The sequence below is a fragment of the Pelecanus crispus genome, chromosome 3 (genome assembly GCF_030463565.1).
Source record: "Pelecanus crispus isolate bPelCri1 chromosome 3, bPelCri1.pri, whole genome shotgun sequence".
NCBI classification, from domain to species: domain Eukaryota; kingdom Metazoa; phylum Chordata; class Aves; order Pelecaniformes; family Pelecanidae; genus Pelecanus; species Pelecanus crispus.
Genome location: NC_134645.1, coordinates 115,995 through 140,543, shown reverse-complemented (window position 1 = coordinate 140,543; position 24,549 = coordinate 115,995). Strand labels below are relative to the sequence as shown.

Genomic DNA, 24,549 nt, shown 5'->3' with positions numbered 1-24,549 from the left:
GAGGATTACAAGAATAAATGTATTAGGGATGATGATGCTAAGGCGGTAGAGGCTTTGAAAGAGGAAAACCCAAGCAGTGTGATCTGCAAGACGCAGTTGGCCGCGTGCTGGCTAGAGGCTGGTACTGCTCTCCAAGCAGCCGGCTCCGAGCTCCGCTCCGAGGCGTCGCCGCTGCCCGTCGCCCGTCGGACGTGCCTGATGATGCAATGGCTTTCCAGCGAGGCTCGTCCGGCAGCAGTGGCACGTGTATTTGTCACCGCGTAAAGCAAACGTGGGGGCCGGATTCCTCCCTTGTGCAAAAGGAGGAGTGAATTTACCCGTGCCTAGCAGGGCTCTCGGTGGCTCTTTTTTGGAAGGCGCTGTTTGGTAGGGGCGCGGGGTGCTGCGGTGAGGCGCGAGGCCGCTCCGTCAGGGCGACGCGGGTTCCTCCCGCTGCTGTTTCTCATGGTCGGGAAGGCATTGCTCACATCGCGCCGCAGTGACTCAGGGGCTGTCTGAGAGTCAGCAGGTGGAAGATCTTTGTAAGCTGCTGTGCCAGCGGCACGGTGTGGCTGGGAGCTCTGACCTTGACGGAAAGAAGGCTATGGCATGGATGTAGTGGATGGTACTTCATCTCGCTTAAGGTATAGTTAATGGAGTTGGCCTATTGTAAGTGGAGACTGAAAACTTTTTTGAATCGGTCAGAATGATGCTGCACAGCAAAGGAGGGTGTGAATTTCAGAGGTAGAGGAAAACTTCCAATAAAGCAGTATAGGAAAATGTTGCCTGTAGTTCTTTGAAAACGCTGCTCTACTGAGCTGTCTAACGCTAGTAGGACTCGGGGTCATGTCTCGGGGTCATGTCTTGTGGGCGACTATGAAGTCTGTTCTAGCTTGGACTAGAAAGCTGTTTTTACTTCATCTGCCCGGGTTTTTGTTTGTTTGCTCTGAGGTGTGGTGGCGGGGGTAGAGGAGACGGCATCACTGCAGACCTTTTCGTTGGGTTTGCCTACAGGCAGGAGAGGGGGAACGCCGGCAGGGTTTGCATGCTGTCACGGTGCCGTGCGTCAAGCAAGCTGGATGCAGTTGCTGCAAAGAACGCCCGACCGCATGCCTTGCAAACTTCGTAGCCGGTTTCTGCTCAACAAAAGGTTTCCCAGACATCTGGCTAGCAAACGCTGTATTTCTCAGGGTACAGCCCTCGTGCTAATCCTGCCCACTTGAAAGTGAGTTCTTGCCCTCGTGTCCAAAATTAGGATTGTGTTCCACCTGAGCTGCAGTGTTACAGGGCAGTTCTCTAGTTGTTTTGTCCGAGTGCGGTCCAAGACCTGATGGGAAAAGCAGCCACCCGTTTCCTTCTTGCGTTGTTACTTTTCATCCACCACAATACCATAATGCTGGCTTAGCGTCCCTTCTGAAACAACTCTTGCAGATGGAACTCTTCTAATTATATTTTTGCTTCTTATTTGGGAAACTATGCTACTAAATGCTACAAACTATCAAATCATTTACTTCTTTTAAGCTGTTGTGTATAATAGGTTGAGGCTGCAGATTTAATATATTTAAATAAAAAAGCTAGCCAACCTGGAAGGTTTCGTACTGGCACAAAACAGAAGTTATTTTTCCTCGTAGAATGATTATAAGTGGCCCCAACCCTTACTTTTTCCTTTGCAAGGGGAAGTCCAAATAGGATGTGATTTTTAAAAAAAAAAAAAAAAAAAAAGTTTGTAATCTCTGGTGACTAAACTTGCCCGGGCTTCTTTTCCACGCCTCTTCCACTCACTTGACATCATACTATTTTTGTCCCTTTCTAGCTCATTGACACAATTGCCTCAGAAATCGGAGAACTGAAACAGGAGATGGTACAGACAGATCTCACAGTGGAAGATGACTCTGCTGATTTGCGAAGGTGATTAAAAATGTTTATTTTCATAGTTTGTGGAGGTGTACCGTGACAGGAATGTTTTCATTGTGCTCTCTTCTTGGGTGGCTTACGTCCTAGAACTTTTCGTCCTGGCAACACGGGGGGTGTAGATAATCTTGCTCTTGATTCAAGGGATTTGCCTTTGTGCAGGAGGAGTGCCCAGAGATTCAGTTGTTCTGTGTATTTGCCTTAATATCTGCTAAAAGCAACTGAACTTCACTTCTTCCTTGTTACAAACCTTAGCTACTGGTGAATGTCTAAAGCAGGAAACTACTACTGTTATTCCCATTGTCTACAGCAATGAGCTTTGCTTTCACGCTGTAAAGACTAAAAAAGTCCATTGCTTCAAGTGACTCTGTGAAGGTTCAACATACAATAACATGATTTATTTATGTTCTCTGGTTAAGGAGTATTGACTGTTACGAGCTGATGCTTTTGTGGGTTATGTGTTTATGTTCATTTATATGTGAGTATGGTGCATGTTAAAAAAAAAAATTAAGTAGATGGGGGCATTTCCTTAATCTTAAAATTATTTGAGATGCATATTATAGTGCAGGTAAGAGTTCTGGCTTTTTAAAATAGATCATGCCACGTAGGTGTGGACCGTGGAAATTTGTAATGTTAAACTTGTGCCTTTAAGTGGGCATAGTGGGACCCCAGCATTTTGGCTTTGCTATGGCTGTAGTGCTTGATTGGTAATGTCTGTTAAATTGACATCTGGAGGATATTCAATATTTTAATCAATGTGTTCACAAGAGAACACATTTTTGTACTTATTGTTGAAATATTTATTGCAAGAGGAAAGCAACCGGTGCAGGCGTTCTGTTTTATCCGACTGCACAGTCCGGACCAGCTCTGGAGCTGGTGGGCTTTGTTCTTCAAGGCAGTGAGTTAATGAAGTGGATAATGGTCTGTTATTTAGAATTACATCCACGTTTTTTAGCCTTTTTTTTTTTTTTTCCCTTCTAAAATACTTCTGAAATGTGCTAAAACTTACTACAATATATATTTAAATTATTTAAATAAAACAATGAGCAGCACCTTTGTTGCTGAAGTGGTAAAGAACATAACAGCTGAACTAATTAAGTCCTTGGCTATGCCCCGGCTGCACATTATTCCAGTTTTAAAGCTTTTGAAAGCGCAGTTCTTTTACAGCAGCGGAAAGGATACATTTCGGTGATTCAGCTCATTAATTTCAATGATCATTAGCTAATTTTCAGTTAAGAAAAGGCTTCTTGTATCTTTGAATACACCATAGGCATGAAAGACTACGATCTACTAGTTCTAAAATCTTGGTGGATGCACGTAGCTGGAAACAGTCAATTAAATCTCCCCATTTTACAGATGCAGGGAAATTTCTTTTGCTGATTTTTTTTTTTTAACATTGATTTTTTTAAACTGAATTTGTTAATTTTGAGTGCAAAATATATTTTGATTAAATTAAATGAGTAAAGCTAACATAAAGTGGATAATGCTATTTCCATTACTACTTCACTCAATTCAATTTCATATTGAAATAATAGCCATCCAATAAAAAAAGAAACTCATGCTTTTCTGTCACACTTGAAATGATAAAAGTAAAATATGAAATCTGAATAAATGAATTAAGGTCAAATTTTTTTTATGTCTACATAATTCTGAACTGTGTGCTTCTATGTAAGAAAGCAGTTGTATCAAAGTTGGTGTAAACCGTATAATTAGTTGTGTACTGATATCTTTAGTTTATGTAGAGCTACAGAGCGAGATTACAGTAATTAATTTCAACTAAGATTTTCCAGAGTTCTTATTTAAACTGGACTTCCCACAAGGATGTGTTTACTATCATAACTTTATTTCTTTGTAGTTAATTTAAAACTTTGTAATTAACGTAGGTTGCTTTTACTATTGAGTGTTCTGCTGTTCAGAAGTTGGTATCTTGATGTGGCATTTGGATTTGCATCTAGAGAAATTTGAGCTGAAAGGAATGTCTATTTTCCTTGCTTGTTTTTCACCTTAGCGTATATCCGCATGCACCCAGAACAGTTTTAGAAAGGCAACAGTTGCAAAAGCTCTCAACTGTATTCAGAAAAATAAGTGCATGAAATCGTATGTCTGCAACTTTGTGGTGTGTGGGTTTTGGTTGCTTGCTTCTGTTATTGGGTTTGGGGTTTTTTTTTTGTGGTTATGTGGTGACTTTCAGATTTATACTCCTCCCCCCAGTTGTATTTTGGACTTGTCTCCACTTTTTACATCTATGGCCCAAGTAATACCGAGAATGATTCAAGTAACTGGGCCTACCGCTTTGGCTTGTAAGCATGTAAAGCCAGGCAAAAAAGAGGCTTGTGCAAGCGTGTTTTCAGTGGGACGCTCGTGTCCTCCGTTTCAGTATCCCACGGTGTTTGACTCTTTCCCAGCGCAGACACGTATCTCGGTAATGCATATGAGTGGAGCTGTCAGAGAAGGGCGTAAATGGGATAAATTTCTGACCTGCGCCGTACTGGTGACCTTTGAAAAGGGAACCAGAGAGCTTCTGCGTGCACCGGCAGCCCAGGTCGCGTAGGACGGGAGAGCACGAGTGACATGGCTGCTGGCATCCAGACGGTCTTGTAGGAGGCACTCGGTCTCCCTCGAGGGCTCTGGGACCCCTGCCTATCTGTTGTCTTTGTGAGTGATGGTGAGGGGAAAAAGCCTGCAGCTGTCCCTCTGTGGGGAGGGCTGTAAAACCCCCATCTTCCTGGAGCATTCGGTGCCTGTGAAATGACCGAGGGATGCTGTGCTGGTGGTGGCAGCTGCTGCAGCTTATTTCCTTCCTGCTCTGTTACCACGGCAGAAACAAGGGCAGAACTTTGCTCCCTCCCTCATGTTTTGCGCTGGACAGCCCTCACACCTGTGTCTTATACGGTTTTCCACAGCAGTTGCTAACTTAAGTAGAGTTGTCTTCTGTGTCTTGCACGGTGAATTGCTTCTGTTATTGTTGACAGGTAGGCAAGTATCCAACAGCCTTCCCCAGCAGCTTTGTCCTGTCCTTTCAGCTGTAATGGCATGGAGAAGACAGTGACAGTCCAGCTGCTGAGGAGTGGAGGTAATGCTCAGCAGAGGCTTTATGCCCTCTCCCAGGTGATGCTCGATACGATTGTATAGGCCAAGCTGGTGCAATTAAGGCTGCCTAGATTGCAGGATTTACAGAAATCCAGGCACTTTTGCAGCAGCGGGTCAAACTGTGTTAACTGTGGGGGAGCCTTTGGTAGGACTGGAGCGAGGTTCACGCTCATCTGCAATTTTAGAAAGATGCATTTTACCTGCCTGTTGCTGTTCTCTTTGCCCTTGTGACTGGAAAAGAAACAAGAGGAATATTCCTCGCTGCTGAATAACAGTGGAGTGGGAGAACAGTGAATTTGGACACAGAGCTGTGTTTTGCAAACCTTTGCACCCTGACAGAGAGTTGGCGGCAAGGCTTGTTAAGTTGCATCGCTGGGGAGATGCTGAGCATCCTGCTGCCACGGGCAAAGAGCAGACCTCCTCTTCTCTCTCTCCCTCCCCCTGGGTAACATGCTCCTGGTGTGGAAATACCCTGAAACTAGAGACTAATCCAGGCAAAAAATGGAGTGAGGAAATGTGGACACATTCAAGTGCAAGTTAGAGTCCTTATCTTTGTTATACTATCAAACCTGGTCTCTCACTATGTCCCTCCTCCTGGCTAGTGAGTGCATCTGGGGTGATAGGCTAAACCCAGGGCTGCTCTTTCCTTTGGGCTGATAACCAGCCTTCTCCATAGTGCGGGAGCAGACTGAATCCTTCAAATGCTGATGGTCGTCTAGGTCCTTCCTACAACTCCTCTCATGCCCTCAGAAGGGTGGGTAAGTTCTTCCACAGAGGGGGGTGTGCGTGTCTAAATCCTACAGCAGCTGGCTTAGTTTAATTCAATACAGCAAACCCATGGAACAGCGTTGGTCATCCTGATAGGATGTGCACGCAAGCTGGGTGCATCTTCACTGTGTCTGTAATCCCAAAGAGAGAAAAGTCAATTCCTCAGGCCAGTGTTTGTCAGCGCAGGAGGTTGGCGGTAGTTTCAGGGAGCAGATCGGCTCGTTGTCCCAACTCCCACGAAAAAATGGGAGAAATGTTAGAAGTTTAGGTTTTACGAGGTTAGAGCAAGAGGCATAGGTAGGATTTGAGAGACCAAAAGAAAATGGCCGTAGCGAGCGGGAGGGCAGGAGTATTTGCTTCGTAGATACGCGATGGAGGTGTACGTTACAGCCCTGGGGGTGTGAGAGAGGGGATCATCCTGGTTACAGGCTTCAGCCTCTTCCTTGTCCTTTTCACTGTGAGCTAAGCCTGAGCAGGGTGCAGCACAGCATTGTTTATCTTGGCAGTTACCTCTGTTTATTTCCCACACGCTTACGGGTTTCCTCAAATCTAGGGAAACTTGCATGGATCATGTATTTTCTTTAATTCATTGTGAGTTGCATTGAAACTCCTCTCCCACTGGAGAAGGAACCAGCATAGTACCCCTGCATTAAAGTAGACCGTCTGTGGGGTTTGATTTGTGTTTCGATTTTGAGCTTAATGTGACCTAGTCAGATTGTCTTTTATTGGGAGTCACTGGAGCGGGGGCAGGGGGAGGACACCACCAAAGCCAAAACAAACAAAACCCCCCAAAAGTAAAACCAGGTGAGAAATTTAATCGTTGCATAATATATAGCACATTTTGCTACCATTTAGCTTACAGCAACTTCTTATTCCGTACACTTGAATTAATCGGGTGATCATGAGGCATTCAGATGGTTCTTCTTTCCATGCTGTTGTTTCCGAAGAAGTTACACACAAATCCCTGTCCCAAATAATTTTACAGTCTAAATCTAAGATGTGACAAATTTCAAACTCCCATGTGTCAGGGTTTGACTGTATGTTTAGTGCCCAGATCGCTAATTAAAATCATTTTAAGAATAAAAATCAAACTCGGACTATGATGCTTAGTAGTGCTGGACCATTGCAAAAAGGCCGTCAAAACAGACCAATGGATTTTTGACTGCATTTACCTCCTGGACCGTGGGAAGTGGCTTCTCATAGGTTGTATGTGGTTTGCCAGGTGTGGTTTTTTTCCAAGCTATGCTCTTGCCAGAGTTCACCAGGTCTGATCTTTCTCTCTGCCTCTTTCTTTATTATTTGCATAGGAAATAATTTTTTTAAAGTGTTACTTGTTCCTAGTTCACCTTCATGCGGATTGCAATAACATACTAGTACTGACCTAGGTGAGGTGCATCGGAGTCATTTGAACTGGTGGTGTTTAGGAGTGGCAGAAAGTCTCATCATGATCAGATACTCGTAATCGTTGGCTTATTTCTTGAGGGGGCAGAAGCAGCTGCAACATGGAGGTGCGTGCGTATTTAGGTCGGTAAGGTGTGGGCTCACGCATTGCATTCCTCCTCGGATCTCGGCATGTGGGAGGGATTGTGCATTTTAAGTACCTGGAGGCTCCAAAAAACCAACAGCTCCCTATTCAAATTAATCTTCCAATTTGTAACAGTTTGGGTGTGTTTGACAACATTAAGCCAGCCATACTGAAGAGGAACGCTGTGACCCTACATACATGTCCAAATTCTTACTAGCTTTAGGTTGTTTCCTGGTGGCAAGCGGTGCCAGTCCTTACAGCTGATACCAATCATGCACCTTCTTTTGCATTTGATGTAACTCTCTTTTGTAGGCAAAAAAAATTTCCTTCTCAGACATGTTCCTTCTGCAACATGTTCAGTTTCCACCTTTTGGCCAAGGAATGGAAATAAATTACATCTAGTTAAGCCCGCAGCCAGTGTCGGTGTATAACTTGCACTTTGCCACAGCTGTCTCTTGGTTTGTAACGCTGCTAACTGGCTCTGAAGGTGAGCGGAAAGTTCCTGAGCAATATTTATTGGAGGTTCAGCTCATGAAAACGCTTTTGTGATTCACGATTTGACTTTTGTGGAGATTCATACGTTACAACACAACAATTACAAGGGGAATCCAGGATTCCTATTGTGGTGGTTTCAGAGCCCGGTCATAACTGATGTAAACGCAACTTCCCTTCTGCACACGACATGTTCCTGTGTATTTTGTGCCCCTTGAAGGCATGCTGGCAGTTACTAACAGCTTTTGACACTCGGGGAGGGAAGACCGTGTGCATTTTAGATGCCTTGCAAATCTTTAGATAGGCATCACGTCATAAATAAGCAAACAGAGAAAGAGGACAGAAAGGAGGGGAGAGGCACATAGGTGATCTGGTAGCAATAACTGATCTGGGTAATAAAAAGTTTGAATGATTGTGCCTGTTTTTATCTGATCGTGCAGTGAAAGTTCTCTACCCCATTTACTTCCCTTTCTAGCGCTGTCCAGAGAGGCTGCAAGTTGCTCACCAAAGCTAGAAAAAAAGTTTGCTTGTTTGGGGTTTTTCATTGTTCATTGGTGGCTTTTGTTTTGGGGTTGGGAGGGGAGGGTTTTGTTTGGGTTTTTTTAAGTATTTGGTGCTCCTGTGCTTGTGAAGTCTCTACCCACTTGCTCTGCGTAGAGTAGCTGGCATAATGGAGGTGGTAAATGCTGTTGATGGTGCTTACTGTCTGTGCAAAACACAAAGTTCAGAAGAGCTGCGAGACAGTTTGCAGTGGGGAAATGCAGCTGCGTTGCCCTCTGCCGCTCGGGGCCTCTTCTGCCATCAGAAAAGGTCTGTCGGGAGAACACAACCTCTTTGCCTGACATCTTAGCGAGTCAGATCTTGAGCTTGCAGGGTGGTTTTTGTCTATGCTCAAATGTTGTTATCAGGCAGCTGTTACCAGAGTAACTGTTCTGTAGTCATTTCTAGCACTGGAAGAATCACAGGATATACTTCTAGCTCAAAAATGAGGAATGTGAACAAGCAACACATGTGCAATTGTACTGGGTGTTCTGTATTATACGAATGATGGTGAAGCTTTGCATAACAAAAGCAGCTCTCAAAGTATTGGGTTTATTTGTATTTTTAATGCATAACAAGTATCTGTAGTCTCCAAAAACTGTACTTCATTAGTGAATTTAGCAGTAACTTTAGCTGCCCTGCCCCCAAAAAATTTTAACTTTACGTTAGTTTGCCACGTTCACGCTTAGCTTAGCCTTTATCCCTCACAAAGGAGTCATTCTAGAGCCAAAGGAATTAGGAGCATAAATATACAATTCCCTAAAAATGTAAACATTTAGAGGATTTAGAGCATGGACCATAAAAAATTACTACCACTTAAGACAATTTCTCAATGAAGCTGTGCCTTAGGGAGGCTTATTTGGGGGATTTAACTTGTTCTTTTCTTTTCTTTTTTTTCTTCTTTTCTTTTCTTTCTCCTTTTTCTTTTCTCCTGACTGAGGTCTCTGACTACTCATTAGCAGAGGGGAACGCAGATGGATACGCAGCTGCAAAGACGACAGGGCTGGTAGAACAGAGACAGTAGTCTGGGGATAAGATGAAGTGATGCTAGTTTGTGGGCTTCTGTTGTGAAAACAATCCCTATAAGCAAACAGAGAAAGTGCTTGTGTTTGGGCAGTGATTGCCAACAGGTAGTGGGTTGCTCCATTGTCAGAGTATTGAACAGATTTTTCTGGCGGGCAGGACAGAGGAAGATTTCTGTGGGTTGCAGCTTTTGCAGTCTGTCTGGGAATAAAATACCTGAATTGCGTAAATACGTTTGAAGAGCAGTTTTTGCAAATGTGAACATAACAAAGAAAGGAGGTGAAATGTTCAGTCAATCAGGTATGCATATGCACCTGTATCTGAAGTGATTGCCAAATTTCAACAAGCTAATAGAAGAATGCTAAGGCTTATCTTAAAGCTAGCTGTTAAATTGAGGGCAAGTGAAAGAAAGAAATCTAATAGATAAGAGAATTTTTGTGTATATCAATTATAGGAATTATCAGTAGGAGAAATACCAGTCCAGGGTGCCAGCAGTGCCATTAGCTTTGTGATAACTCTGTTTGCTGAACTGAGTGATTGTTTATAGGAGATTAGCATGTCTAATTTAATTTTTTAAATATTTTTCACAGTCTAGTACAGGACATGGATAATGTCTCTCCTGAGAAAAATGATGTGAAAAGCTGCCCCCGGGACTCTGGATATGACAGCCTATCCAACAAGCTAAGCATCTTGGACAAGCTCCTCCATACTCACCCTGTGTGGCTGCAGCTTGGTCTGAATGATGCTGAAGCCATGGAAATTCTGCAGGCTCAGCCTCCTGGGGTAAGAAGTTTTATTTCAATTTATTTGATGCAAGTGTTAGTTGTAACACAAAGAAACAAACAAACACACACCCCCCACCCCCCCCCCCAAAAAAAAAAAAAAAAGAAAATTCAAACAACAACAAAAAAAAAAAAAAACCCAAACCAACCAACCAACCAAAACCCCAGACCCATTTCTTCTGTGCTTTGGATAATCCAAGTGAGGGCTTCCTGAGCACTTGGCAGCTGGACCAGTTGGAGTGTGCCCCATTACCTGGGCTGATATGTTGGGGGATTAGTTTGGGGTCCTCTGGAGCTGAGAACTAGACTGCTGCAATTACAGCTCCAAAGCTGGACCTTGCCAACCGCGGTTGTATGTGTCGTGGTTTAACCCCAGCCGGCAACCAGGCACCACGCGGCCGCTCACTCACCCCCCACCCCCGGTGGGATGGGGGAGAGAATCAGAAAGGTAAAAGTGAGAAAACTCGTGGGTTGAGATAAGGACAGTTTAATAGGTACAGCAAAAGCTGCGCACACAAGCAAAGCAGAACAAGGAATTCATTCTCTGCTTCCCATCGGCAGGCAGGTGCTCAGCCATCTCCAGGAAAGCTGGGCTCCATCACGCGTAACGGTTACTTGGGGAGACGAACGCCATCGCTCCAAACATCCCCCCCTTCCTTCTTCCCCAGCTTTGTATGCTGAGCATGACACCATACGGTATGGGATATCCCTTGGGTCAGCTGGGGTCAGCTGTCCCGGCTGTGTCCCCTCCCAACTTCTTGTGCCCCCCAGCCCGCTCGCTGCTGGGGTGGGGTGAGGAGCAGAAAAGGCCTTGGCTCTGTGTCAGCACTGCTCAGCGGTACCTGAAACATCCCTGTATTATCAGCACTGTTTTCAGCACAAATCCAAAACGTAGCCCCACACTAGCCACTATGGAGAAAATTAATGCTATCCCAGCCAAAACCAGCACAGTATGTAACAGATGTATTTCCTTCATAACAAGAAAGCAATAAACAAATGGGACATTATAGCATTTTATTTTCCACTGGTGCCGGCATTAAAGCTGCTATGATGAAAACTGGGCCCTGTCTGCTTGGATGAGGCCGATGGCATGTTTCTAATGCTGCCTCCATCCTGGTGCAGAAGGATTGCGTGAATGGGCTGGTGGGACACAGGAGCACTCCACCATCAGTCTCCTCCAGCCTCTGCAGCTTGACTCAAGGCTTGGGATTTGCTGCGTGTTAAACTGGAGAGCTCCGAGAAGGGCATAATGGACTTGGTGTCATGTGTCTGTTACACAAGGATGAGATGTTTTCCTAAATGTTCTGCTGCCATTTTACACCAAGCTGTTGGACCTGATACAGTAATGACAGAGTAAAATTCTGAGATGTTTTATATAGATCAGAGATCATGAAGTTGTTCTGGTTCCTTTTGTCTATCATCTGCCTCTATTAAGGCGTCTGTGATGAAATTAAAGCCATGTCCTTTTGCCTTCTCCACAACAGATATTTCTGGTTAGGAAATCTGCAAGATTGCAGAAGAAAGTCATCTCTCTGCGTCTGCCCAGTGACTGTGGGTCCTGCCTAAAAGAATTTGCAATAAAAGAAAGCACGTACAGTAAGTTGTGACGTACATACTTTTCAGCTATTTGTCACCCTGTATGAGCCAGGGGCACTCCACACTGGTGAAACCCACAGCAGCAGATACCCAAACTCATGCAAATAGTGTCACAGACTGCCTACAGTGCTCTCTGCAGTGCTCTCTGCGGAGGGCTCTGTGAGTGGGTCCGGCATATCCCGGAGAAGGGAAGATACGCAGAAACGCTTAAGTCTGTGCTGGACGCAACTGGAATATTTCTTTTATGTACCTTGCCAAATCCAGGATTCACTGATTATTATGGGTAGTTACCCTCTTCTGTAGAAACGTAGTCTATAATCCTGTCTGCTGTCAGTGAAGTGTCCTTGCATTTCCTTGTACTCAGAGGACTGTTCTTGGATGCAACTCTGTCATGAGCTCTTTCTGTCTACAAATTTGGGTGCGTATTGTGGTTTAACCCCAGTTGGCAACTAAGAACCACACAGCCACTTGCTCAACTTCCCCCCTCCCGGTGGGATGGGGGAGAGAATCGGGGGGCGGGGGTGGGGAAGTAAACCCCATGGGTTGAGATAAGGGCAGTTTAATAGGATAGCAGAGAAAGAGAAAATAATAATAATAATCGTAAAGAATATACAAAGCAAGTGATGCACAATGCAATTGCTCACCACCCGCTGACCAATACCCAGCCAGTTCCGGAGCAGTGGTTCTCCACACCCCCCACCCCCCCCCACCCCCCCACCCAGTTTCTATACTGAGCATGATGTCATTTGCTATGGAATGTCCCTCTGGCCAGTTTGGGTCGGCTCTCCTGGCTGTGCCCCCTCCCAGCTTCTTGTGCCCCTGGCAGAGCATGGGAACCTGAAAAGTCCTTGACTGGTGTAAGCAGTGCTGAGCAACAACTACAACATCAGTGTGTTATCAGCCAGTGTGTTATCAACATTATTCTACTACATCCAAAACACAGCACTATGCCAGCTGCTAGGAAGAAAATTAACTCTATCCCAGCTGAAACCAGGACAGTGTGGGTTTTCTTTTTTTAGTTTAATGTAATAACTAGATGGATTTGAATCCTTTGGAACTGTTTCTGATGCAAGATCAATGATTTTTGGTTTTTAATTGCAACTATACTTGTTCCCTGTTTTCTAATAGAAATGAGCAGATGTTAGAGTTCGAGTCAGTTTCAAAACAATACTGCCCTCATCCCTGTAGAGGGAGGGTGTGAAAAATATGTTCATGATACAGGAATGAAAAAAGGAAGCTGCGGATGGTGACTGTATGTGGTGCAGAAACTGCAAGTGGAGCAAATGGTTCATTTTAACAAGAAAGTGAAAACTGGAGAAAATTAGCAACAATTTCAGTTAAACTTCCCTGAAGCAGAGGGTCTGTAGTTTAACTTCTATTTCTGTTAGTAAAATGAGATAATTTTAGTTTGAGTTTTTTCCCTTTTTACTTCTCCCTTCCCCACCCCCAGCAACAACAAAATGTTAATTCTGTGTGTCTGGTTTTGGTTCCAGTTACAAACAAGGCATGACAAAGAGAAGAGAAAGCTATCAATGACAGGTTTTTTTCCGTTTTGGTTTTTTTCAGCCACGAAGTCATCTCTCTCACATAAGTGAGTTAATATTTGTGGAAAGCTGCTTGACTGACAGTAGTACGGATGTATTTAATCTGTGTGATCTAAGGCTGTGTTCATATGCTTGTTGTACTAATGAATTCCCTCTCTCCCATCTAGAAAAGAAAAATATATTGTCTTTCATGAATAAAATTTTACCACAAGGGGGAAGTATCTGCCGATGTTTTTACTCGCCAGTCATAGCTGAGGTTTTAATTGTAGTCAGGGATCTGAACACCCATCTTCTCTTAGCCTGCCCCCAGATCACCTGCGTGCTTAATGTCTGCATTGTTAGTGTTTCTCTTAAAGTCCCTTTTTCCAGGCACATGAATGACCAGGTTGACCTGTCCTTCAGTGTAAAGGCTGGATGAAAGATCAGTACCTGACTTAAGTTTTCCTCTGCTTCACGTGCAGACTTTATAGTCAGTAGCGCTGGAACCTTGCGTGGGGGAGCTGGCCTTGCAGCATGGACTACTGACAAAATTACGCCTTTGCTACTCACTGAGAGGCGTTGCTGAGGAATCCTAAGCTGCTGCGTGGCTTTTGGCTTTCCCCACCAAGCCTGCGAGTCCACCTTGTTTCAGCCCAGATGTCTGAAGCGTCTGCAGCAGTGGAAGTACTTTGCTTGGGAGATGACTTTCAAAAGCCTTCCGCTGCTGGTGAAACAGCTACAGTGTGCGTGCCACACCAGCTGCAGTCACCCTGTGAGCTGGCTTTTCTAACTCGGGGATGGGCTGAAGCAATCACAGACTTCACATTCACCTCTTTGTAGAAGTTGTCCGAGGCTGCAAGAGACCGGCATTCGTGTACTTGAGGAACCTGTCTTATGCTACCGTTACATTTCATAAATGCTCTTCCTTCTGTTGTTCTGGCCTCAGCCATGTCCAGAGGTACAAGATCTAGATCATTTCACTCTAGGAGCATCTTGTGCTTGATCTTTGTAGTCATTGGGTGAGACTTGCTGCTGAAATCAGAGAGAGGTTGATGTGAGGTGGCAGTCACTTCTTCTGTCATCATTACTGTAAATAAATATTTATATCAATAAGAAACAATGGTACAGAGTGGGAAAAAATGAAGGGCGTTGCTCGTGTCTTCCTCCCCCATTGTGCAAGGCAATGGAATGAAGCAGAATTGTCTGAGGCTTTTTTTACAGGGTTTCCAGGTTAAATGGTTTTTGCCAAGTGAATGAAAATTTCTTATATCTCATTAGGCACTAACACATCTGGGGAGAAGGCAAGTGAGTAGGATGGAATGCAAGAGGAGGAAATAAGAGATTTAAAAATCAGGTATAATAGTACACTGGGCAAACAAAGCCTCAGTGATTGATTTATTGTTGATTAGCAAAATGTTGTGCAATTCTAATCACACTTGATCTGTTTCCCAGGAATTAGACCATATGTTTGGAATACAAAACCAGACCCACCACCAAGACTATCAGTATGTTCTTGAAAATGCCTTTAGCACAGACATGTACTCCTCCAGAGAGTTGTTTTCGCTTAACCAAACAGTAGCTAGTTTGATGGTGCAAACTTAATAATTTTATGCAAAAATCTGAGATGCATTTTATTAAGCTTTTCTAAGAAATGGTGGATAGATGTGTGATTCTTTCCCTCTTGTAACTTTCTTTGCAGCGTTTTCCTTGGAGGGGTCTGGAATAAGTTTTGCTGATTTATTCAGGCTCATTGCTTTCTACTGTATTAGCAGGTAAGATGGTGTTACGTTCTGAGTTGCATTTGCTAGACTGTCTTGAAAAAATGAGAGTCTCAAGAGTCTTAGAAGGTAATGGGAGAAATGAGAATTGGAAGCAAGTGTCTCTGTCTTATTTGGTACTGATTATTGGAAGGCTGGTGTTTTGTTACCCACCCAACCGTGAGCTGTTGCCAAGTTAAACTTTACTTTAGCTGGTATCTTGTAATGCTGTCTTAACTGCTCTGTAACTCATTTAATAAGCACCATAAACTATCTTGCAATGTCTGTTTCTCGGAATGGCTAGTAAAAAGCATTTTTGGAGCATAATGGAAAAATGTCAGATCACACTGTAGAATATGACAGCCAAGATATCTGTAAATTGTGAACAACAAAAATGGCCTTATCAGCTTTCTGGTTTATGGTTACTGTCATGGTTCAGCCCCAGCCAGCAGCTCAGCACCACGCAGCCGCTCGCTCACTCCCCCTACCCCGATGGGACGGGGGAGAGAATTGGAGGAGTAAGAGTGAGAAACACTCCTGGGTTGAGATAAGAACAGTTTAATAATTGAAATAAAGTAAAATAGTAATGATAATAATAACAATATAATAATGATAATAACAATAATAATATCCAAAGCAAGTGATGCACAATGCAGTTTGCTCACCACCCACCGACCGATACCCAGACAGTCCCCGAGCAGCGATCGCTGCTCCCCGGCCAACCCCCCCAGTTTCTATACTGCCCATGACGCCGTATGGTATGGAACAGCCCTTTGGGCAGTTGGGATCAACTATTCTGGCTGTGCCCCCTCCCAGTTTCTTGTGCCCCTGGCAGAGCATGGGAAGCTGAAAAGCCCTTGACTGGCATGAGCAGTGCTGAGCAACAACTAAACCATCAGCGTGTTATCAACATTCTTCTCCTACTAAATCCAAACCACAGCACTATGCCTGCGACTAGGAAGAAAATTAACTCTATCCCAACCGACACCAGGACAGTTACTCAACTTGTTTTCCGGAGGAAAAAATAGCTGGTGTTTTTTATCTTTTACGTTGTTTTCAATTTGACTTTAGTTTACTGGTGAAAACTTCCAGACTGGTGCTCAAGCCTTACATTTATCCACAGACAGGACACGGCCAAACTGCACATCTGCACATTTTCTGAAGGAAGGTGGAGAGAGGCAACTTTGATGGTCTTGGTCCTTGTACTGCAAAGAGGTTGCCAATTAGTGCTGACAGTGGTGATTTCTGCTGTGGGAGATGCCCACTAGGGATGCACTTAGGTTGTTTACTGGTTTTGTTTGTGGTGGAGAAGCATCTAGACCCCCTTTGTTACAGGTCTCCATTTTGCCAAGCTGTACATGCACATGATGAAAGAAGCATTTATACTACATAAATAATTGGTCAGCGCTCAGATAAGAAACAAGCTGAAACTGCATTTAAAAGCAGTTTAATGATGAGAGAATCCTTATCTTGTCACCCTTTCAGTTCTGCACAGTAGCCAGGCTCTGGTAAATTCCCTCTTAAGTGCCTACAGGGAGATGCAGCAAATGTAGATTTTTGTTTGTTTGTTTTTTTGTTGTTGTTTCATTAGTTTATCCCTTTTCTTTCACTGAAGGCTCCAAGTTGCTTTGCATTTGCTAAAAGCCAGCCCACAGACACACAGTAGCTTGTTGCTTTGCTCATGAGTCTTATAAGTGAGTCTCTCTCTGCAAAGTGGCTTTAATTTTCTTAATGGTGTTTCAGCCAGCTAAGTGTGAATTTAGTATCCTGATGCAGTTGGGCCTTCCATTCAGGAAGCACGTACAAAATTTCATAAATAGGCTCTTCACCTGTTTATTGTTCTGTTCCTTTTCTTGTTGCCCTTAGGGGAAGGAAGTGACAAGAGTGGCGATCGCAACTGAGACATGGTGTTAAAGCTTTCGTAGTGCATCTTTGTAAACACAAGTTTAGCTGCAAACCCATCCACAGATACCAGTAATAAACACAACTTCAGCTGCAAACCTGTCCAGAGATTTCAGTAAACAAAGCTCAGTCTTTGATTGTGGGTATGCTTTTGGAAGCAGATGCTTATTTCCCAATTCAGTGGAGAAACATCCTAAGTGTTTCCGTTTGCCTCACATTTCTTATGTGGCAGCATCTACCCAGCATCCTTGTCCTCTTCAAGCAGCAGTCTAGGACTGATGGGCGTGCAAGAGGAAAATGTGTAGATTTCTTAGGGAAGCAGATAGGTAGCTATTGTGAGAGAGAATACCATTTGGTACATCACAGCAAAACCAGGACAATTTCCTAAAACCAGAGAGAATTTCTTGCAATAGATACCCAGTCAGTTTGTATGAGTCAAGAGTTACCTGTCTTTATATTGAGTCCTTGATGATGTTCTAGACTCTAGATTATCTGTGGTACAATTTGAAAGTGTCTTCTCAAATACTTTTTAGCTAGCGTATCAGTCTCGTGCATATGCTTGATTTGAATTTGAGTGGTGTTCTGAGATTCTGCTTTTTCAACAAGTTAACATGCAACATAAAGAATATTTATGTGATTACAAACCCACTGTCTGTGCTTCCACAGATGGTTGGCTTATTCACAGCCTTAAAAAAATAAATTATGCTGACACCACTTGTATGTAGGATTCCTGTCCTCCATTTGTTCTCATTTACTCTAAATTACATAGGTACTTGTACTACAGATTTTGCAGTTCAGCATGCACTGTTGTTTTGAGGGTGTTTCGGTACCAACTGGGCAAGAGGTATGGTATTGGTTGATGGTAGTACTAATACAATGTACATGTGGTTAAGTGGTTTTGTCCCTTAAAAATCTGTCTAAAAGCTTTTTTACACTGGATTTGGCTTATGTTGTTGTTCATGCATTCATGCATTTCCCTTTGTAAACAGCCATTGACCTTCTAGTATGCAGTGAAGAGAAACCACATATGAGAATAAATGATAAAGACTTTCTTTAATGAAGTGTGTTTTCAGCCTAGGACAGAGTAGCGCCAAAACATACTAGCTTAGAAATTTTTAGGGTAGCTGCCCAAGTACTCGTTTAAGTCTTTATTTGGAGAACTGGAATTCAACTTGGAGAGCAATCAACAACATATTCAGAAAATAAGAAGCTTCGCTGAAGGGTTAAGGGTAGATAACACTTTTGCATCTCACTGGTATGCTCATAAAAGACCAGGTCTAAGAGCTTCTGCTGCAATGGGAGAAAATACGGGATGGCTCTGTGGAAATGAGTCTAAATAGAGTCCTGGGGACTTGACTGTCATTTGCATTTCACACCACTTTGCAATGTAAAGGAGCCCCAGGGTGGACATGTTTTCACCGTGTGCTGTGTGTTTAAGGCTCTTGCTACCTGCCACAGCTCAAGAAGAAAATAAGAATCAGAGCTCAGCCACTGCCAGTGTTGAAAACAAATGCTTTTGAAACTATGGATGTTGTTGTGACAACCATAATTGGTTTTCTCTTTGACAACAGGGATGTCCTTCCGTTCACCCTGAAATTGCCTCATGCTATTGCTGCAGCAAAGACAGAAGCTCAACTTGAAGAGATTGCTCAGCTTGGACTGAGTAAGTAGTTCTTTAATAGATGTCATTCCCTGTAGCATTGCTGTAAGCTTGAAGACGCAGTCTGTATCAGTAAGTAGTTCATATTCATCAGTGATGATACAGATTTCATTTGGAAAAGCAGCCTCTTTTATTGGGAAGGCCCAACCTTGTACTTGCCAAATGGTGACCTTGGTGCTCTTCCTTCCTTCCGTGCCTTCTGTGATATTTTTGTTAGCGCTGTTTCCTTCCTTCTCATCTCCCCTCTCTGGGCAGCCCTTCAGCAAAGCAAGTCTCAAAATCCCCAGACAGAGGTTGATACAGCTTCTCCTCCAAGGGCTGATGTTGGCTGTGGGCTTACACAGCAGGCGCTAGCTTGATAATTTGCTGGAGTTGCCAGGAGAGTGTAAGAACTGAGGTTCCCTGTTAAGAAAATGTCTTTCAGACTGACGTGTGATCTTAGAATGGTGATTTTTGAGATCAGTGGCTCAGTGCAGTAGCCTATTAATGGAAGGAGGCGCATATACATAGGATCTGCAGAATGTATCCATGCACGTTGGTTTGGTGAGATTTGTAAAATTACAGAAGAAAACGCAAGGACATGTCCTTGCATCGCTTGACTGCCACAACCAAATACAGGCTCGTTGTAAAACGTACCTTGAGCTTGCAGGAGACACAAAGCCTGGTGGGATTTGAAACATGGGCTCCACCCAGATTGAGCAACTCCTGCAAAGAGCTGAACGGCCTCGCTTCCTTTTGCAGGAAGGGAGGGGTGACTGTCAGCAGTCTTTGTCCCAGTAGATTTTTGAATAATCTTTGATTCAGAAATAGCTCCTCAGTAAATCAGAGAGTTAGCGTGAGTCTCTCTAGAACTGTTTGGGACTCTGCAGCAAAGCCAAACACAGGGAAGTATTGCGCTGCTTTGCATTTTGTCTTGCTGCAGTAGTGATGCAATTAAGGGATTTGTTTTAGAGAGGAGACAAATGACTTCTGAACTGCTTATCTGGGAGGTTAGGTAATTTGTTGAAAGTATGGACTTTTGTTGGAATAGAGGCAAACATGGAACTGTTGATTAGGTGAATGTTTGGACAGGAAGGAAAAAAAAAAGACGGGGGGGGGGTGGGTCTGGTTGGGGTAGAGTGTAGTGAAGACAGTCTCCCAGTGACACCTGGAAGCCCTAAAGTAACATTAAGTGAGTTTCTCCATAGGAGATGAGAATGGTGCTGTTGAGCAAGCCCTCCAGACTAACCACGCTGTTTTTGTCCTCGGTACCTGAGAGCATCGTGGCCTACTTGCTGCACAGTTAGTCTTGCTCTTGAACAGTCTCTGTCTGCATTGTGTGTGTTGTTTCTTTAAGCTAATACATTTGAAAGCTGAGGAGGAGACAGACGGATCAGCGTCTAACTCCGTGGTTGATGTATTTGGGATCAATTACCTGCTATACACCAGGTTAAGATCACAGTTTCTGTGAGCAAAAACCAACAACAAAGTTGATGTTTTGATGGAGTTTTAGGTGTCCACGTGCCAAAGAGCACAGCAGAAAGTCAGCCCTCCAACGCTGTGGACCCAAGACATGCCTAAAAAGTCCCAAGGGCCCTTCCTGTTAAGTGCAAGCTTTCCTTAAGCGACATGTAGGCACAAAGCACCCTGGTCTGAACACAGAGGGTTGTAGCTCCTGTCAGAGCTCTGTTACGCTGTAGGCTCAGAGGGAGAACTGCACAAGGCAGGTCAACAGCATGTAGCCCCGCAAACCGCATCAGGAAGAACTGGTGGTCAAGGTTTCAAGGCTGTTGCCAACCTGTAAGGTTTCATGTGCTGAACACAGGATTCCCTCTCTGTCTCTCTTGTGTTTCACCTGCAGCAGCACTTACATCACGTGCGTTTGCAACAGCCCACATGCCAGGCACGCTAACCAGTCTGCTGAGGGACCTGCAGGCAGGATGTGAAGTCATGGAGCAGGAAGAAAATGGCAGCGCTGCATGACTGTGTAGAGAAATATGTCTGTGCCTACAGATGTTCTCTGGCAGTGGCCTATCACCAGGGCCATCTCCTGTCATCTGCCCTGTAGGCAAGACACAGCCATCGGGCATGGACCCTGTTGTGGAGTGCTTGGCATTCATGCAGTTGGGCCCAGGTGTCATTGCTTAACAGCCCCAGTGGGGCATCTTGACACTACAAGAGAAGGGGCCACGTCAAGATTGGCAAATTTTAGCAAAATTTCCCTCCTCTGGTATTCCTCTCTTATTTCAGTCCAATTGCTGTCCTCAAGGGCTTGTCTGGTTTCAATCTTGGTGCTTTCAGGAGCCGATGGGCCTTACCGTTGACTCGGTTTCACAAAGGTGCTGACACTTTGCCAGGACAAGTGCAGAGGCTGCAGCTGAAACTTGCTGGTTTAGTACATGTTTTCCACACTGCTGGTGTGGGACTGCACATTATGTCTGTTTATGTGCTACTGAGCGTCTAAAACCTCAGGCAAACTGTGTCACCATTGCAAAGGCAGGGCTGCAGGCCAGCGCCCTTAAAGACACGCGAGCATTTGGTCTGCATCGCTAAAGATTGTGTGTGCACCCACTGCAGCAAAATGTGAGCTGTCTTGTCATGTGTAGTTTGTTTTGTTCCCTATCAAAAGAAACCAAATCAAAATTTTTGTTGAGTTGCCATAAGTGGCCATCAGCTGGTGTAAATCAGCCTAACTGTTGTCTTTAATGGAGTGAGCTTATTTATATTAGCGGAGAATCTAGGCTTATTTCTCCTGAGTGAGATGCTAGTGAGTAGTTTGTGTTCATTTCAGTCTCAAGTTGGTAAGAATTACTGTGTTATAGTCTCCATTCCTCTCTTTGATTCTCAGTTTATTTTTCAGCTTAGTTCAGTGGGCTGATTTGAAGCTACGCTTTGGTCATGATACTTAAAAATGAGCAGCCCCAGGAGTGTAGCATGCAATTATGTCTGGTGGTGCTTTAAGAGGTTCGCTTGGAATTTTTTTTTCCCCCCCTTGAATTAATAAAAGCTTGTCTAAATTTCTTAATACTTGAAACCGATGACATTAAGCTGAATGTTCTGAAAGCTATCTGCATTCTGTTTTGCATTCTTACGCTAACACAATGATGATTTTCAGACTTTTGGAGCTCCCCAGCTAACAGCAACCCCCCAGATCCTTCACCTCCCCGTAGGCCTGCGCCTTTGGACGGTGCTTGTAAAGACTCGCGTCAGCTCTGCCTTATAAATGGAGTGCATTCTATACGAACCAGAACGCCTTCGGAGCTGGAGTGCAGCCAGACCAACGGAGCGCTGTGTTTCATTAATCCCCTCTTCTTAAAAGTGCACAGCCAGGATGTCAGTGGAAGTCTGAAAAGGCAGAGCCCGAGAGCTCAAGACGTGAATGGCACGGCGAGGCCTCGCTCCCCCCCGCCCCGGCCGCCGCCACCTTCTATTAATAGCATCCTCACGAGTCCGCAGCTTTCCAGGACTATAAAGCAGGCGAGCATGCCAGAAACAGTCAACCATAAGAAAGAGAGAGGCTTGGATTTGCTGCAGAATAAACCAACCCCTATTCCACCTCCTCGGCTGAAGAAGCAGGCTGTTTGCTCAGAGGTGGAAGGCAGCTCGAAGACGGCAGCAGTAATTCGACCTGGCTGCAGCTCGGTGAGCGTGCCCAAAGCTGCCGGCGTTCCAGGTGAAACCCTGCCGGAGCTGGCTCCAGGAGCCGCCAAAAAGACGGTAGCTACCAGCTCTGAGTCACACATACCCTGGAATGGAGGCAGGCAGAGGCTGAGCGACATGAGCATTTCCACCTCCTCGTCTGACTCGCTGGACTTCGATCGGAACATGCCGCTGTTTGGCTATGAGGGGGACACTAACAGCAGCCTGGAGGATTTTGAGGGGGAAAGCGACCAAGAGAGCATGGCACCCCCTCTGAAGCCCAAGAAGAAAAGAAACAGTTCGTTTGTTCTCCCCAAGATTGTGAAATCTCAGCTACGGAAAGTCAGTGGAGTTTTCAGTTCCTTCATGACCCCTGAAAAGAGGATGATTAAGAAAATTGCGGAGATGTCCCAGGACAAACGCACTTATTTTGGATGCCTGGTGCAGGACTATGTCAGCTTTCTCCAGGAAAACAAGGAGTGCCATGTTTCGAGCACTGATATGCTGCAAACGATTCGGCAGTTCATGACCCAAGTCAAGAACTATTTGTCCCAAAGCTCCGAACTTGATCCCCCAATTGAATCGCTGATTCCCGAGGACCAAATAGGTAAGAAACACTGTCCTGTGTTTTGGGGGAAGGTGAAAATGTGTCATCTGTCTTCACAGTGGTGATAGTCTTTGTGCCAGTTTGGAAAGGTGGAGTTGACTTTGCTAGCAGAGTGCGATCCACTGAGTATTTGAGTCTGAAAACAAAACAGCCCCGCACCTCCCCAGCCCCCAATCATCCTAGCAGCTCAGAACTATGCTGCAAAGTTGTTCGTAAAAAGTTATCCTTAAAATAGCTGTATAGCAGTATGGACTTTTTTCCTGCGATTATTACTGGGTTTTTAAATTTTATTTTTTAGCTGCTGTACTCTTAACAATACAGAATCCTTTATTTGCTGGCACACATGTATTTTTTCCCTGAATTGGGCTGAAGTTGTTGCAATGCTTGGGCCAAAACTGTGCCAATTTTAACCATATGGATTGTAGCTGTAAAACGAGAACTTATTCTAAGCCAGTGACAGTTAGGAGCAGAGACACATTTTATAGCAACTTACTTTTGAAATAAATCTTATTCTTCTAAACGTTCTCGTTCACTCCTAGTAAAGCTGCACTTAAAGCTAACTAAAAAGATATACGAGAGCTTTAAAAAACAAGCAAATGTGTGCAAGAGAGAGAAGGGGCTGCTAATCTCAGGATTTCTGTACCTCTCTGTTACATGTACATGTTTATAAATGGTTGCAGATAAGTTATGTATTTGAATACATGTTTTAAAAACAGAGACAGACTTGTGTATCCGCAAAAGTGAAATCATTGTTGCTGTATAAAATCTCACTGCCCCTCTATCTTGCCGAGTCTGAGCAGTATTTGTAAAAGAGACTATAAGCCGCATTTAGGAGGTAAACATCCCTCAGGGCAGAATACTTTCCTTGTGAGCTCACTTCAGTCCTAATTTGCTTGTTTTTCTCCTGTGCCCCAGTGTCCCAACAGTTGGCTCGATGCAAAATTGGCAGATAGTTATTTCTCTGGGACTGGAGGGAGATTTTATGTTGCCGTTTCTGTCTGTCCTTGACCAAGGGGAAGTATTCTCATGTAACCTCAACTTCATTTACACAAAGTCAAGCAAAAGTAATAAGCACTGCTAAAGCAAATATAACACTGCGAAGGGTGTCCTTGAAATCGAGACTCTTTCAAAGACGTGTAATGTTCTCGCTAGAATAATAAAGAATATTATGTGGGTGTTGTGTGGAAGAAAAAACAGCGAACTGAGCAGTTGCGCAGGAGCATTTTTGCACGGATTTCTGCAGAGAGTACTGGATATTTGACAAAGAAATACAGATCTAGTTTGCTTGTAATTTTGTGAAAGCTTGGTTTGACTTACGCTTTTCATTGTGAGGGTGTGGTTAAATTGGACTGTGGGTGCCTGAAGACTGGCAAAATTCTGTCTGCTTTCAAATGTTTGAGTAGTCTGGAGTAGCGTAAGCTATGAAACGTAGTAAGTAAACTACATTGGTTTTCTTCAGTGACAGAAAGTCTGGCTTTGATCATGTGATTAAATGCAATTAATTTATAAAGCGAGGTAGTTTAAACAAAGGAAGAACTTGCTTTTGAATCATCTACTGCCTATGGCTCGAGCCTGCAGACAACCACAGTGGGTCAGGAGCATCAGATGTTGCTGATCTAAGCAGGTAACTATGTGACAGCAAGATTTAGTCATCCCTATAGAGAACTTTTTATAATGTAGCCCTGCCTATTATCCGTGGTTTTGCTTGACTATTTCAGCACAGAACTGCAGCCCGAATTTTAACTTTGAGTAGTCATTTATCCTCTCTTGTCGCTT

The 24,549-nt window shown here is 44.1% G+C and overlaps 1 protein-coding gene across 1 annotated transcript in view; it reads left to right on the top strand.

The window, feature by feature from the left end:
- The window catches only part of RIN2 (Ras and Rab interactor 2), a 53,016-nt gene that overhangs the window by 11,879 nt on the left and 16,588 nt on the right, over positions 1–24,549 (top strand). Inside the window, exons 2-7 of the mRNA XM_075707400.1 lie at positions 1,793–1,887; positions 9,919–10,111; positions 11,595–11,706; positions 14,929–15,001; positions 18,460–18,551; positions 21,643–22,773. Coding sequence (XP_075563515.1) covers positions 1,793–1,887; positions 9,919–10,111; positions 11,595–11,706; positions 14,929–15,001; positions 18,460–18,551; positions 21,643–22,773 — 1,696 coding nt within the window. The remainder of the gene's footprint in view (positions 1–1,792; positions 1,888–9,918; positions 10,112–11,594; positions 11,707–14,928; positions 15,002–18,459; positions 18,552–21,642; positions 22,774–24,549) is intronic.